General features: G+C 36.7%; 1 protein-coding gene across 2 annotated transcripts in view; it reads left to right on the top strand.

Annotated features, from left to right (window-relative positions):
- The window catches only part of ANGPT1 (angiopoietin 1), a 258,402-nt gene that overhangs the window by 92,151 nt on the left and 148,665 nt on the right, over window positions 1-17,586 (top strand). For both annotated transcript variants that reach the window (XM_067290417.1, XM_067290416.1), the window contains one exon: window positions 426-670. In XM_067290417.1, coding sequence (XP_067146518.1) covers window positions 426-670 — 245 coding nt within the window. The remainder of the gene's footprint in view (window positions 1-425; window positions 671-17,586) is intronic.

Here is a 17,586-nt window from a genome sequence, read left to right as displayed (position 1 = left end):
TTCCAGCTTGGCTTGAATGTGCAACCTTAATAAAACTCACTGAAGTCTGAGAGAAAATAGCAGTTCTGCAGCAGATAGTGTAGGGGAAAGAGACTGGGATATGCATATGCAGCTGACTAAAGCAGGCTACATGCTGGACTGTAACAGAGAGGAAACAATAAATCTTAACTACTATGCAATAAATATTCCCAATTTTAACTAAGGAAGCTATCCTAATATTGAAATTAAAAATATAACAATTTATCCAAGCTTGATTACTAAAGTACAGTTCTCCAGTCCTTTTTCCAAAGACTTTAAAGGACATTAAGAACAAATTTAAAGAAAGAGGAAGAAAAAAGTTTTTCCAGAATTAGGAAAGGAAAGTAATAATAACATGATGATTTTCCTTTCCTTTGCTTTCTTGGCTGCTCTTCTGGCTCACATAGGCTGTAATAATCAACGTCGGGGTCCAGAAGCCAGTGGGAGAAGATATAACCGGATTCAGCATGGGCAGTGCACCTATACTTTCATTCTGCCAGAACAGGACGGGAACTGTCGTGAAAGCACGACAGACCAGTACAACACAAATGCTCTTCAGAGAGATGCTCCTCACGTGGAACAGGATTTCTCTTCCCAGAAACTGCAACATTTGGAACATGTGATGGAAAATTACACTCAGTGGCTGCAAAAAGTAAGTGCTTCTTTTTCCACTTCTCATTAAATGGATTTTTTTTGGTGGTGCTTATGCTGTTCATAGTTTTCATGAATTTCTATAAGAACTGAGATAATAAGGATTTCTCTAGTTCATAACTGTGCAGGGTGAGAAATCTTACAGCCAGAGTGCACCCTTCATAGTGAGATTGCTCTTGGGAGCAGAATTTTCTTCACATTACTGAAAGATGCAATTTTGTAAAGCTTTATCTCAAGAGACCATGGATGTTTTGTGAGCCAGAGTATACAAAAACCACCAGAGGCTCTAACGATGGAACACTTTATTAGCTAGTCTTATAAACTACATTTATAGTTCAGAGCTTCAGATCAGATGTCATGCAGCATACCTGCTACTCTGACAGCAAAAGGGTGCATTTAAAAAAATCAACATTTAAAAGTACTGTATTGAGAATATTATTATTCCTCCATAAATAGATCCTGTAATCCTATTCCATCCAGCTAATGACTTGGAAAGACAGAGAAAAGTATGTAAGCAATCACATTCTTAAATCATCACAGTAATTTTTTTTTAAATGTGTAGATTACACTGGACTTGAAAATAATGTTACAGTAACTTAGCAGAAGTAATTCTTTTTAAGAATTTGTGCTATAGCTGTAAACTTCTACTGAACTTTTCAGTTTTTTATGTATAAGCTGCAGCTTGGCCCTGAAAAGACTTAAATATGTGAATAACTTTACTCAGATGAGCAGTCCCATTCACATTAATAAGATTACTCACTTGAGTAAAATTACTTACCTTGCAGGATCTTGTCTTTGGCTTGATATTGAGAATGGTTTGAGATAACTGACAAGTGCAAATAAATAAATGGTCTTTGTATATGATTGTAATATTCTTATTTCACATTGGCATTATGACCTGGCAAAACAGAAAATTGAGCAATTAGTGATGCAATTAATCATGTAAGATGGCACAAGAAAACTACTGTATGTACCTATTCAAGAGAAACATCATTTAACTATAACGTAAGATCATACTAAGAATGAACATCAATAAAATTGCTAGTAAAGACTACTAAAACTTCATATTAGCATATTTATTGCTACCTATCTCATTTACAATTTTCATTTCCTCCAGATGGTATAGAAGACAGAATATGTTAAAAAGTGTAAACAACCACCCCTACTCTTCTAACCATACTAAAACCTTTAGAGAGAATTTCCTGATCTCCTGGTAAATTAATTGTACTCTTTGCATATGTAGCCCTAGCAAGAGAGAGATGACTATATCCAATAAACATGTGACTATAAACCAAAATACAATGGAGCATTTCTTTTTCAGGCTATTTTCCTCAGTTTTTAATATTGTGGTCTGCTTTGGGGAATATAAGGCTGGAACTGAGGGGATGTCTTCTGTAGAGGAAAGCATTTCTTAAGAAATAATTTTACTGTACCTTGGGAGTTTAAGGCAAGGATTGAGAAGAGGAAAATTGTTATCTGTGTTTATGCACACGTGATTTTACTTGAGCAAATTGCCTGCTGAATCATGCTTATGAGACTTTAATTATTCTATGTTTGTCCACTAGAGACCGAACTAAGATCACTGTTTCACCGTGAACTGAACAAGAAGAAAAATGAGTCTCTAGAGTGTGAATGTCTGAGTTAGGGTTAGTCCTCTCACACTTCAGTGGGAAGTGATTAAACAGGTAGGAAGCCCAATGAAAGGCTTTTATATCCAAGGGCTGTTCTCTTCTGCAGTGACTGTAAAGCAGACTATGGGCAGGGCCATCCCCCCGCACTGTCCTTCCCAGCCCCCAGCCCTCTGCACCCGTAGGTTTACACGAAGCCAGGGTTGTGCACATATGCCCATGTGTCACTTCTCCTCTGAATGAAAGGACCCGTTTCTCTGAGTGACGGAGTACAGCTCCCTGGGAACAAATGAGTCTGATGCAGCTCCATTATAGCATCTCTGAATACTGAATTTGCTTTGTTGCTGTTGCCATTACCAAGCATTTCAGCCATAACTCGTTTCCTTTCAAAAGAAGCCTAATGCTTATGTGTAATGAATACATTGTGTAGACATCTCACATCTCATTTTACACTATATTTGTTTTCCCCCTAGACTTTTAATACAGGATATAACTAGTGCTACATCAAGCAACATTTTACAATGCACCTGCCATGAACAAAATAAAGAATTATTAATGATTATAGGTCTGTAATCAGAAGTGAATAGTTATAATAAGAAATACTGTTTATATTTCAGAATTTGAGATATATTGTAACTTATGTAGAAAATATGTTTATTAGTCTATGCAATATACATAACTTTCATTATAATTGTACATTGGCACTGTTTGCCAGAGTCTCTTATTTTCTTAGTGCAAATGCTAGCCTGCAATATTGGAAGAATATTTATTAAGAAAGTTTGTATAAAGTATTATAAATATTATATTACATATACTTAAGAAATTGTGTAGTATTTTAAGTTATAAAATGTTTTTCCTTGATTTCTAAATTAGCAGATTTCTAGAAGCAAAATAGGTATTCTTTAAGAGAAGGGGAAACTCTTTTACCCTCAACAACAAAAGTGCTTCTTTGATGACCTGCTAGCTTGATTCTAGATAAAAATGCGCTTGCTTGGGGAGCTGATTACAGGCAATTAAGTTGCAGCCTTGTCCAATAGCATTTGCATATCTATAGTCAGTGTTGTTGGGATTGGTTGGCAAACCACAGACACTGCAAAATGCTCTGCGCAGAAACTGCTTGGAAGAAGATGACTTGGTAAACATTTACAGAGATTTTCCTAGAACTGTTTATTTTAATACCGGATAACTTTCCCCATTGTTTAAGCTTGGGTTTCATTTCTGCAATATGTTTATACTAATAGTTCAAAACAAACAGTTCATCACATTTTGTTTCTTGCTGTAACTGACTGGCACACGTGATACTGTTTGGTATTTAATTGCAGTGTCTAAGTGTTGCCAAAGAGGAGTTACATGAAATGTTACCATCATGTCTTGCTCGGAAACTTTCTGTTAGTCAGCTGGGTGAACTTATGATATTTGTGGTCTCAGTATACATTTAGAATGGCTATATAGATGCGATTGTTTCATGTATTTATCCTTCGGTCAAAATAATATTAATAATAGCTGTAAGTAAGTGACTTTGGCATGATCTACTCACTCTTCTTCTTGATCCTGACCTAAACAGAGTACCATAAAAGTTGAAAGTGAATACTTGATAATGATATGTTTAAAGATGCTAACATTGACATACAGCCTTGACTGGAGAGTGAACCACAATCAGTCTGGTCAGCCAGTATCCAAACTTACATTTTTTTGTTTCTTTTCTCTGCAAATATCGATTACACCAGTAATACTTAAAACCAAATAAGGGAGCTTCAGCTCTCCTTCCTTACACTTCAAATTGTTTGTGCTGTCACCAGCTTATAAGGGAAGAAGTAGAAAATGCTGCAAATGATGGCTTTTGAAAAGACTAGTACACATTTGCTGTCTGCTCTGGCTCCATCTACAGTCTGCCCCTCTCCACTCTCTTTATCAGCAGTGCCTAGCACTGCAATGAAATACTAATACGCTTGTGTGCCCGTAGTGGCTGGATTTTGCCTTGGGCTGTATATGTTTTGCTGAAGAAATTGAGAAAATTCCTTATATGTCACTCTTGCCATGAAGCTGTGTAAAAATGAGAGTGTCTGACTCAAGGAGGACAAGGTCTAAAAACTGACATAATATCCTTTGAGGCATATTCATATTAATGTAAGGATAGAGGTGGCCATAATGAGCGGTGTAATATTTAGTTACATTAACAAACCAATATCCCCTATTTAATATACTACAAGAAAGAGTAAAAACTCCATCGTATTTACGGTTATGTTTCACCAGGCATTTTTTAATGTAATGTGAGATATAAAGTCCACATATTTGGGTGTTAAGTGCAACAAAAAGATATCTGTGATGAACTCCTGTTAATTTCCACTAATAAAAATAGGTCACTAGATTTGGAATCTCCCATTCTGCTTATATGAGCATTACTAACAGGGCTTTCCAGGTTTGTTGTGCTAAGTTCATTTTCCAGAGTTAATAGGAAACGTTGAGAAAGCTTCCTCCAAGAATGGCCGCTAGCCTTCTACTAGCGGTCCAGCTTGGACCTAGACTTCTTGTCTAGCCCCAGTGGCTGTTAGCTATTCGAGGTGCTCCTTTTTTGTTCTGGAGCTGATGAATTCTCATATCCAGAGAAGAACCTTGTTCTAAGGAGGTTCAAAGGGACAGTTCCCACAGACAAACAGTGAAACAAATGAAGCCCGGTTTCTTACTGTCTGGTGTCTTGTCTCCATGTCCTCGTTGACTCGCCACTACTGTACCATATCTTCTCCTGTAATAAACACCTTCAGCTTCTCCTCGTGGTCTCACTTCCCTATCTTGGGTGATGTCCATGGTTCCCTCAGTTTCCCTCCTAATACCTTGTCTCTTTGGCCAAGCAAGCATTAGCTTATAGTATGGTTTGTGTTGTGTTGTATGTGCTACTCAACGAGTAAGGATGTAAAAGCTGACTTTAAAGGAGAAAGAATAAGTTCATGGAAACAAATGGATTCTAAGAAAATTCACATTTGAATCTAAAAATATAACTACCCATTTCTTCCAAAAAATCTTTTGACCAATAACATGTCTGCATTTTAAGCGCTTTATTAATCAAGTTCCTGAGGTCCTTGGGATATTCTGAGATACCTACAAGAAAGAGGCAAGATTTTAAACATGGAAGTGCTTGAAAGCTTGTCATTACTGGGGGATTACCTATTTGGCAATTTTTTTTTACGAAGCAGAAGAATCAAAGAAGTGAGCTTAAAGCCAGTCTCACATGTTGCCACATTTTGGTAGCAAATGACTTAAGAAAATATTTCCCATGCTTTGACAGAAGGCTTTATCATAATGCACAGTAGAACCTGAATGTGTTTATTTTCAGTGATGACAGCTGTAATTAGGAACTTTCTGGTAACAATAAAATATTACACTTATTAGTCATCAGAACTGTCCAACCAACATGCCCTGTGGGAGATCTCTTTTGGCACACTGAGAGTTTTTCTCAATGAAACTGATATAAAGTAAATGGTGTGTCATTCTGGGGGTGTTGAGAACTCATCATTCCCATTCTCTTCTGTGGTTTGGAAGCAGTCTCTACTTCAGAGTGATGGGTGCCTTGGAAAAAAGGACAGCCCACATGGGAAAAGTACGGAACTGGGTATTTTAGGCCTGGATCATCCCACCCAAACTTCTGGCCAGACCCCAGAGATATCGGAGATAGATTTTTCCTTCACTGTGGGGAATCTCTCAATAGTGTGTCAAGAGACAGTAGCAAGTTCAGAGGGAGATCCAGCCATCTGAACTGTCCTGTGGAAGTGCCTATTTTTCTTCATTGACTCCAGGGAAATCTTGAGCAGCTTGTTTCTTAATTTAAGTGCCTAGTTAAGTGGGATGAATTTAGGCTTTACTTTCTGTCTATTGCTGTAGCATAGACTTCCCTTGTGACTACAGGCAAGTCGTAAACTTTAAACATTCTGGTTTCCCTTTTCTAATGCAGATATAGTACTACTACTCAATTTCACAAGGCTGTTGGGAGAGTTAATATATTATTTTGTGTGTTGCTTTTGGAGTCTTTCTGGTGGAAGGCATTTTGTGCTATTAGCAGTTTGATAATAATATTTTTAAGGTTTACTGAAAATTATGTAAGATCAGAAACTCTTCTGGAAGGAAAGTAATTTAAAAATGTTTAACTAAAATAATTTAAAATTATAAGCAGATAATTACAGGAAATAAAAAACTATAATGCTAACTATATTTTGCAGGTTGAGGTTGAGTAGGTGGATTATAGTTAAGATAGATATGTCCTGCTAATTGTGGGAATGGATCTCATTCTTCCAGTGTTCTTAAGCCCCGTAGAGCTGTTGCCTGCTCCTTCCTGTATTTACCTAAGACAAATAGGACTGTAACTTAGTCTTGTACAGACTCTCAGGAAAACCAGTGAGGAATGGCTAGTTTTTCAGGGCTATTGTCTCCAGAAATTTTGAATAATCTAGTCATTATCAAAACTGGACTCACTTGTGTGATTTACTGTAGCTATCCTGAAAGGTAAAGATATTTAATGACTTGTTTGGATTCACCTCAGTTTACAGTTCAGCTTAGTTCAATTTTCTTCTCTGCTTTTACAATAAGATGCAAACAAAAAGCTAGTAAATGAGGGCCTTTAAGAATCAAAATCATGGTTTTAGCAATGCTATGAGTTCATAGCAGTGCTATGAATCTTCAGGATCAGGAGCTGGTGTCTGGTTTAAGTAGTTTTGTTCTGAAAGTCTTCTCAGTAGCATAGGCTTTCCCCACTTGTTATAGGGTTTAAGTGTTGATCAGGAAAAGGAAATTGAAATAGTATCATATTTCATAGGAAGGGGTTCTTTCTTATGAAACAAGATGTACTTTAACACAAGGTTATTTTTTTGTAACCACATGTGTGTATTTTAGGAAGTGTTATGAAACACCAGGGTGGTGAATATTCAATGTTAATTGGAAGGGTAACTTAGAAATGTTATAAATTATTTCACACTTGCACTGTATTGTCATTCATGTTCCTGCACAAAGATCAAGCTTTGCTTGTCATACCTTAGTTATTAATCAGGTTAATCTAGAACAATGTAAACCACTCCTAAATTGGGATAAGAAGTCTACCCAAGGACTTGCACTAGTTTAATTAACTTCATTTAAGATCAATGTAAGTCAAACTAGTGTCACTTCATTGTGCAAATAAGACCTAAAAGTTGACTGTGCTAAACATTGTACAAATATATGGGCAGAGATAGTCAGAGCAAAGCTGATATGGAGTCAGATGGAAAGGTGCTCAAGTTGCACCATTGTGTATTTTTAAAAAGAGTTTGCTTTCATGAATAAAACAAATCAAACCAACCAAATGAAATTTGATTATGAACAATTTATAATCCCCCAAAGGAAGAGTCATGTAGAGAATCAGTATTCTAGACCATGGAGCTGTGTGATTGAAATATGTTTCCTATAGTCCCTGACCAGCTTCTAGAAGCAGAAATAAAAAAAAGAAAAAGAAGTCCAGTAAGAGAAGGGAAGGGGCCTTCTTAGAAAACTGTGCTAGTTTTATGGTGGAATATGTGTGTTTTTGGTAAGGCACTTTAAAGGCCTGTTATATGGTCAGCATATGGTCAGTTATATTATCTATGTTACCATGCCCTTCTTATAAGAGAGCCCAAAATGCAGATCTGATCTTACTTGTAATTGCAAAATCTAGGCTGAAGCTCCATGAGTAAAAACAGGCTGATCCAAAATTCTGTAAGAAGTCTGCAGAATTTCCTTTTCCCTTGGAGGACATGCACCTCTCCTCCAGTGCATGGGCACGTGCGCACATACGTGCATGCACATATGTGTATATATGTGCATGTGTGTTTATATATTTGGAGTGTCTGGTGTTAAGGGTCTAGAAAATCTGTTTTAAGTGTTGTGGTTTAAATCCATCTCTGTATTTTTTATACAGACTTACCTGCTGTCAGTCAGTTGTTCTGGAATTGATTTGTTAGCCCCAAAACATTATGAGAATTGTTAGTAAGGTGAAATCTTGTGTGTTGTACATGATTCATTCTGTGTCTGCTAGTCACCTTTCTGTGTTACCTATAAATTAAAATGAAGCAAGAATTTGAATATATTCTGGAAAAAAATACCGAACTCCCCATCCCATGTATATTGTCGTCCTTGTAGAGGTGTGCATATTTTACAAGACAAACTAGAATTTTTACACACCTTGTGCTTAGTGCCTTCCTTACAGAATAAAGCTGTCAGAATGCATGCATGGCATCCATTTCTTTCATAGCTCTTGGCATAACTATATGGTTCTAATTTCTCCTCAGTTCTTCAAGGAATTTTTATTTGTTGAAGTAAATCCTTGTCGTTTGTCATGTTTTGTTTGATTGCCTTGTTGTAAATCATATACCAGGCATTCCTTCTGCAATAGGAATGTATGGGGAGAATAAAAATACACTTCTTCCAGTTAGCAGAACTGTCTTCTGACTCTGTTCTGCCCAAGGTTTTGGGTTCAGACCTTCTTTCTTCTCTCAGTTGACCAAGGAGGGGAATAGGTTTGAGAGATTATTCTAGACATAGGATAAGCTCTGAGTAGCCCTGCCAGGAAATTAAAACAAGACTAGAGAACTATGGGAGGGAACTGGAAAGAGAATGAGCAGAAGACCATAGAAGGTAATTTGTCTCTTCTTGACAGCACAGCTTCTTTTTCTTTGCAGCATAGATGAAGATATAGGTTCTAATCAATTTTGAATCTAAAACCCATTTCTGCTGCAGGCTGATACACATGCCATTTATAGACTGATCCTGCCTCTTTCCTTCACAACTAAATCTCCTTTAAAGGATTCCTGTGTGCAAGAGGATTTTCTTGACAGATACTATCTATGTTATGAAACTTCTATTGTATAAGTCTGTGAGGGATAACATTGTTTAGCAGGCCAGTCTTTTACAGTTTCCTCCTCCTGGATCAGCTCCAGCCTAGACCTGCAGAGGGAACTTGCAGAGGTTTAAAGAGCAAAGCACTGATCTCATTTCTGTGCACCTGACCATTATTTTAAACATTACAGCAAACTTTCACTCATTTTCAAAGGCTCTCCAGCCTTCAAAGTGGGATTTTTTACTTCCTGACTGAAGGTGAAAAAATTCTGATTCTAAGTGCATACATTTACTATTTTGAGATATAGTTAATTTTTTAATATATTTTTATATATATTTATATATTCCAAATCCTCAGAACACATTTTCAATAACCAAAAAATCAAAGGAACAACTCCTAGTATAATCTCCAGAGCAGCTTTTACATTTGTCTTTAGACTTGCCTGCCCTTCCAATGATATGATTTATGAATGCTGTAAAGCTGTCAGCCTATGTATATAAAAGTTTATTTTTGTTTCTGAATATCTTGTCTGTAAACACTGTCTTACACAATGGGGATTTAGGGAAAAATAATGTAATTGTTCCTAAATGAGGATTTTGTAATTTTTTTATTTTCTTTCTCTAAGCAATGTATTGAATAAATTTTCTTGTGATGAAGAATTTTCAAATTGGATTTAACCATCTATGTTTTTATTTAAATGTGCTGATTTTCACTTTCTCAAGTTCAGCTTTGAATAGCTTTAGCAATAATTCTCTTCTGAGAGTTTTAGTTCTCATGCAAAGGTCTTTTGCAGGAAAGAAAACTATTTCAAATACGTTTCTTATATTTTTTAATTCTCTCATCAGCTCAGTAAGTGGGTAGTGGTGAGGGTGAATAGTATAGTCGTTCACATGCTGTTCTCCCTTCTGTGGTCTGTGTTTGTGCCTGAAGATGACAAGGACCTTCAGATAATTGTCATCTCACTAATCACTATCAAATCACTAGCGCTTCAGAAAAACTAGTACTTTCAGTGAAAAATCTATGTAGAAATGGCCTGATACTTCTGAAATCTCACAGAATCACCTAAATACAACCTGGTTCTCTGAAGTCTCCTCAAAACCAAAGGATTTGATGAAAACTGCTAGGACTATTGAAAATTGGGCATCCATACATAGATAAAAGTGACCAAAATGAGGATTTAAGGTCTTTGTCATTATCTTTTAAATATCAAGTATATTTATTTGTGTCATAGTTAAATATTTCCCCTCTACAATCTTAATTCATCAGGAAACTCCTGTGGCCTTCCAGGCCACATTAGGAAGTCAACACAGTAATGGGCAAGCCCCAAACCATAATGCCTTTGGTGCTGTTCCTGAAATTTTGAGGATCTACTTAGTGGAAGAATTGCTCAAATAAATGACCTAATCCCTTCCTGAATGAATGAACTATTCCCCTTTGTTCCTTGGCTAGGACTTTGTACTTCACTCTCTGTGTGGCTTCCCCTAGTAGAAATAAATGGTCAAGCGCTACCTATCTTTCCTGCATCGTTTCTGTTCTGTTAATGGGAAAAGCCATCAATGCTCTGGTAAAAAAATTTCTGTGTTACTATTTTTGCACAAAAGAGATATGGACTGCAAAATTCTTTATCACTTTAGCTGTTAACTAAGTAGGTGATGACTAAGGTTGTTTCTCTTCACATTTTTCTTGAATGATCCCGCTTGATCTCTTGGCTTTTCAAAGAATTCCAGCTGATGCACTAAATATCTTTTTGTAAATCCGTTTAACGTTGTTCACCTCCATAACATCAGTACAACTCCACCATTTTGGCCTCTGGCTTCATGTCAGTTGTTTAAGATTTGTACCTGTTACAGTACCAGACTTTTAAGTGGGGAAGCATTTTGTCATTGTCATCTTGTTTGTAGAGCTGCGCAAGGCAAGAAAGGATTGTCAGGTACCAAAAGGTTATTGTTAAAGTGGAAGGATGATTATAGCACAATGAATTCAATCTTCATTGATTCAGGATAAGTTTTCCTAACTTGATGTGCTTCCTCTGTATATAAGATCCAGCTTGTGATCCACCTTTCAGATGCTGCATGCTACTGTCTGTAAAGAATAGGTGCAAGAAATATTAAGCCTGTTCTCCTTTAATAAAGAGATTCAAACAGCCTTTTATAGAGATTTACCTGCACAAAGTCAAAAGCTTTGGTCATATTAGTTTAATCTTTTTTAATTCTACCTGCTATGAAATGGAATGTACACCAAAACTGGCAGACAGTGTAAAGGTTTGGTCTCTAAGCACAATAAAGAGAAAAGATACATTACCATTAATGCTCTCAGGACTGTTAATGACAGCCTCAAATGTAGTCTTTGTGTTTGTGTTTGCTGCATACATTTGACCATTAATTGAAGAAATAATTTACTAGAATTAAGCAATCGCCTGAGAGTCTGTGATGCTCTAGAGGCCAGAAATACTAGAAGTGCATTTGTCCAAACATGTCAACTTTATGTTTTGGCAAGATCTAAGCACTCAATCCTGTAAGTGCCAAGGGTCTTATATAGAGCAATGTCACAGTAACTCAGTGTGCCAAAAAACGTGGAATTTTAGTTCCTTGCACAGTTCACACAGGAGATCTTTGGACCTTAGATCCCTTTATTACCAATGCATGATCACCATAATGGTACATGCTGCACTGGCCACTGATATGTCCTAAAATCATTATCAGAGTAAATTTGTTATTTATACAGTGAGGGAATAAAGTATACTTATGTATTCATACAATATATTATACATTGACTTTTAAAATACAATGGATATACCAGTATTAAAAAGAGTTCTGAAATTAAACACAGACAGAAAAAAAAGATGGTCTAGCACTGAGGTTCTTAAAACTAGAAGGCTCGATTACTTTCCTTTAATACTAAACCAGCAAGCCAAAAAGAGTAGAAGTTCCTACCTTCTACCATAATGCCTCCCCCTGCTCCCCACAAAAACCTGCATTACAATCTCTAGAAATGAAAAAAAAAAGCTCCTTGAACCAGGATTTCAAAAACCCCCCCAACACTTAGCACTCCTACACATCTTGGAAACATTTAGTAATTTGGCCACTGAACCCCCCTAGGGTATTTCCTAGAAGCAGAATTGAGCAAGACAGAAAATATTTTTGTCACACTGTTATGAGCATAATGATATGACATGAATCCTTGATTTATAAAATAATAACCTAAGTGTGACATCCTCTTTCTTTTGGTGCATTTTTAAAGTGTACTTCAACATTTTCATTCATTATTTCATTGCCAAAAATCATGAAGAGCTCTTGAAATTATGATTGAAAAGCTTTGGTCCATTGTCACTACAATTAGCCTTCGTCTTTGTTCTCTGAACTATAATTTAACACAATGGAACACTGGAAATGTGTTTTAGGATAATTTTTCCACTTTGTTTCTTCTTAAATTTCAAGCTGACCATCCTCAGTATTAGTTGTGTCAGTGTTTTGAATGCTGTCATGTTTTCACTCCCGTAATAAAATCCTTCTCAACGGCTATAAGCAAGCTGCAGAAAGATTATTTTTAGGCTATTACTCACCATGTAATGGAAGCTTTATATTGTGAGACAGCTTCACATCCTAAGTCAGAATTGCTTAGTGATTTTTCTAACAGAAAGGATATTAGTTTTGTTTTTACCTCTGTCAGGCTCAGTTCTGATATTGCTACCATGTGTTTTCCAGGTGTTGCTACCATGAGGTTTTGAGCCCCCTAACAATGAGTATGAGTACAAAAAAACAGTAATTTCCTATAGGAACATGAACCCCCAAAAGCTTTTCAACACATTCCACAAAATCAAACCATTGTCATTAAATAGCCTCGAGAGGTTTAGAAACTGAAAAAAGTCTCTCAAATCTCACCCAGAGTGTGATACTGATGAATTCCTGTGTAGTTTGGCCTGATGCTGCTCACAGTGAATCCGTGGCAAAAATCTGAGCTCAATTCCTGCCCAGGAAAGGGCATTTCCAAACCTCCAGCCCACACAGCTGACCTCTCGCTCCCTCTTTTCCACAGTTCTTGCAGGGGTGGGCAGAAGTGCCAGGTCTACTTTTTTCAGCACTGGCTCTTGGGATTCCAGTACTTCAAAACTTCCCTGCCTTACCGTAAAGGGATTTCTTGGCAGTGCGGGACAGATCTCAGTTCTGTCCAGAGGAACCTTTTTGGCAGAACAGGAAATTCCCAAATGGTCAGGAGGAATTTTAAAGGGCTTAGAGGGGCATGTTGCAAAATGCTAGCCTGGCACTGGCGGAAACTGAAGTCTGTTATTTATAGAACGGCAGAGCCAGAAAACAGATGGTGTGCTTCCTCACAATATGCTCTACAATTGCCATATTGTGTCAGCATAAATTTGTGGGGTACCACATCAAGAACTGAGATGATAGCATGATCTCTATCTCTAGCCAGTTCTTCCTCCAACATGCCTAGAAAGGCAGCAAACTCCATGTGCAATGGCAGTTTTATAATACAAGCAAGACCACTTTTAGAAAGACCTGGAACAACAGTATAAGTCAGAAATCACTTCAGTGGCATCGGTGGAGTGATGCCAATGTCAATCTGCTGTAGCTGAAAGACTCCAGCCCAGTCTGTGAGAAGCAGACAAACTCAGATTTTTGTTCATTTGAGGATACACCCGTGTGTATAGCTTTTATTATGTGCACAGGCATCTCCCAACACTTCCCAGGCTTGAAAGTGGGATGTATGTCTCATGAGAACAATTTTTTAAAGAAATTTTCAGTATTTCCTTATTTGTTCACATCAAAAATGACATAAATGCAACTTTGCCTGTGAGTTTTTTCAGCAGTTCTCTTTCAATTCCTCAAAAAAACAAAGGAGAGCAGAGGTGTCTGTTGAAATAGAAGCAGTCAAATTGATCAAGCAGATTATCTTAATTTAAAGCTAGTTTGGTATTCTATCCGGCTTGTATTTTCAGTGATCATTTGAGCTGTACCTCAGTTTTGGGGGGGTTTTTGTGCTGAAGCCAGTCAGGAAACATTTTGGCTTCTTTTTCTGAACTGTTCTAAAATAGAAAAATATTTTTGTTGAAGTTTTCTGCAGATTACTTGGTCTTTTCTGTGGGACAGCTAACACTATGGTTCTGTGACAGAATTGCTAAGTGACAGATGTAATCTAGAGACTTTCTTTCAGAGAAGGGACTGGGACTTGAGACCTCAGTTAAAAGTAGCTGTGTGACACGGCAACATTTCAAAATGAAATTTTGTTGTGGTTTTCAGCCAAAAGTTTATGTTTCTTGGGTGAAGAAATCTGCCTTTTTTAAAAGATTTAAATTAATCATCCTTTTATTTGCAAAAATGGAGCTTTTCATAAACTGAAAGAAATCTTACTGGAAAGTATTTTTCTGCCCATAAAGTGAAAATCAGCAGGCTTCTACAAAGTGACTCCTTTAGTGTCGACTTCAGTGAAAGTAACATCTAGTCCCAGTATTATCTTGCGATATGAAAGAGAAACCTAAGGGTAATTGCCATGTATAACAGCAGCTGAGACGTTAAAAAAAGGTCTTGTATGGTCTGTGCTCTTTATCTGGGAATGGTTGCTTCTGCAGCTCCCTTTTTTTTCTGATGATAGAAAGAATATGCATCTGGAATGTTGTTGATACAGAAAAGATTATGCAAACTGTCCCCATTGAACTAGACATCTGAGTTCAGAGAAAACTATTTGTAACTTTTCTTTTACTGCCATGGTTTTTGGTTTAACTAAGAAAAGTATTTTGTAGCTGCCTTATTTAGTTCATGCTAAAGGAAAAAAAAACACCAACTCCATAAGAAAAAGCTCTTATAACAATTACGCTGGGAAGCACACAGGTACATCAGCATTGAACACATGATAATGTTCAAATGTTTTTAGTGATGTACTAGAAATGCATATCTGGATGTTCCAGAGCTGATCAGAAAACCAGGGGCTCTTTTCTCTGAACTTGGTGGTGTCTGCATAAGCTCAAAGAAATTGTTAACCTTGGGGGATGTACTGTGCACCTATTCCAGCATAATATAGGGCACAACCTGAAAGCAGATTTCCAGTATAGAGTGAGTTGAGCAAATTCTGGGCAAATAGGCATCTATTCTGATATCTTTTAATACTATATTCCAGTCACCAAGCCCATGTACATTTTATTTTGCTGTTTCCATACTGCAAAATGCTGACAGAAAAGCTCACTGTGAAGGTGACTGGATAAAATTTAAAAAAAGACAAGAGCCACTTGTGTGGAGTATTTCTCTCCATTAATAGTCTCTCCATTTGCCTGGATTTTTAACTTGTTCTTGTGTTTCATCTTGTGTTATCTTTGATAACAAAGGAGGAAATTCATGTCTGTGATTCTTTTATATAATGTTTTTTGCAAAATGATTTTTTATTAAAGATGTACTTTTCAATCAAAAATTGACTATTAATGACTTACTTTTGAACTTCTTTTGTGTATGGATAAACTAGTTTGCCCAGTTATTAAATCCAGAAATTATTCTATAGTGTTACTATCTGGAAACAAGTAATGAAAGTTTTCCATACTTGTTTTAATTTCATACAACTGGTAAAAGGTCTGTATGAAACTACTTGGCCATCACAATTCATGATGACTGAATAATGTATGTTAAGCAGAACGTCTAGTGGAGCAGGACCACATCTGTTAATACAGGTGAAATCCAATTGCAATCAATATTTTGAGGATTTTTAGCTTGGACCAAAGTTTACAGAGTTACTGACAAATCTGATAAGAAATTGTTATAATGAAGATATTTCAAATTATGAACAAAAGTTTACTTGCATTTTCTGATAAAAATTAAGCATCTAGGATAAAATCCTAGCTATAGTGATGTCAAAGGCAGAACTTCATTGATTTCATTGAAGTCAAGATCTCATATCAAACCTTCTGATTTAATTTTGACCATTAAGAAATGTTCATGTTCTTAAGAAAGAATGATGTTCATGCCATACTTCCAGCTCATACATCTATTATAACTCCCTTTAATATTGTCAGAGCTTCTGTGTTTGCTTTAATGTCTTGCATTCATTTTTTAAATAACACCATTGTTCATACTTCTATAACCTTCAATATCCAGGATCTCAACACATTTTACAGACATCAGTGAACTGAGCTTTGTAGCAATCAGAAGGATTGGTCGTGGTATTAATTTTGTTCTCATTATGCAGTGGAAAATCCAAGGTACATAAAGGCTAGCTGGTGTATCTTTTGACACTTGGGAAATCTAAGTACAGCCAACAATAAAACCAAGACCTGAGGCAGCTATAGTGTTTATATGATAATCATAAAAATCTGCCTCACTAATCCAGATAGATAAATATCCAGCTGTCTCTGAGGTTACCCATCATTTTTTTGTGGTAGAAAATGATGGGCTAATTTTATAGTTGCTGTAAATTGACACTGTTCAACCTAGATTAGTGGAATGGTGCTGATTTAAAACAGGTAAGTATCTGGATAATCATGCTTGCACCAAAAATTCATTCTCTTAAAAAAATTGTCATATACTCTTCAAAACCTGTGTTCCAGGATGCCAAGTGACAGGTGCCGTTGTTGAGAGCTGCACCTTTTAAAATGACAGCAAGAAAAAATGTTGGAACAAAATTTAAACCTTGTCGTAAAAACATAGAAAATAGGCTGTTCATTCAGAAACGCTGCTTTGAGCCGTGAAACTGTAAGAGGTTACACTTGTGAAAACTGGGACATTGAATTAAGGCTGGGGTGTTTAAGTGTAAACATCTTGCACTTTTTAGAGGTTTAAAATAGTTGAGCTTCCCCTCTATTAAGAATAATTTAAAAATATTAATGGGTAACCACAGCTGTTATATGGAAGGCTTTCTGCACAGCCAGTTCCTAGCTATCTTTGCCACTGTTATTAAGATCTGCCTGCATGGACTTGCCCGCTGTATTGGAATGAAAACCAAGCTGGCCAGAGCTCCTGTGCATGTGCAGACTAATTGATTTGCTCATTTAATTTCCAAATTAGCCAATGCTTTTGCCTTCTTAAGAGACCAGTCCTGGTCACGCAACCTGATGTGCAAAGGATGACACTGAATAGTGCTGCTATGGGGCAGTGTATCCTCAGCACCACCCATGAAAAATCTAAACCATTTGAGGCCTCCTGCTGGGTTTCAACCATTTCCTCTTCTTATTAATTAAAAACTTTTCCTGAACTGAAAAAATCTTGTTACGTAGCAGCCCATTGCTTCCCATCACTGCACAGCATATATGGAAACATATCTAACAGCAAAATTTCCTAAACTGATAAAACGAAAAGTAAAATCTGGAACTTTTTGAAAGTGTTTCACAATATGCTGTGTAACTTATTAGCAATAAAATCGCTGTCCACTGGGGTTAAGTGTGATGACAGGTAAAATACAGAGCATTTGCTGCCTCACACAAATTGCACATAAAACTTACTCAAATGATTTGTAAAAAGTATAGAG

The sequence above is a fragment of the Apteryx mantelli genome, chromosome 2 (assembly GCF_036417845.1).
Source record: "Apteryx mantelli isolate bAptMan1 chromosome 2, bAptMan1.hap1, whole genome shotgun sequence".
Taxonomy (NCBI): Eukaryota; Metazoa; Chordata; class Aves; order Apterygiformes; family Apterygidae; genus Apteryx; species Apteryx mantelli.
The sequence above is the reverse complement of the archived record's forward strand: the minus strand, read 5'-3'. Positions and strand labels throughout refer to the sequence as shown.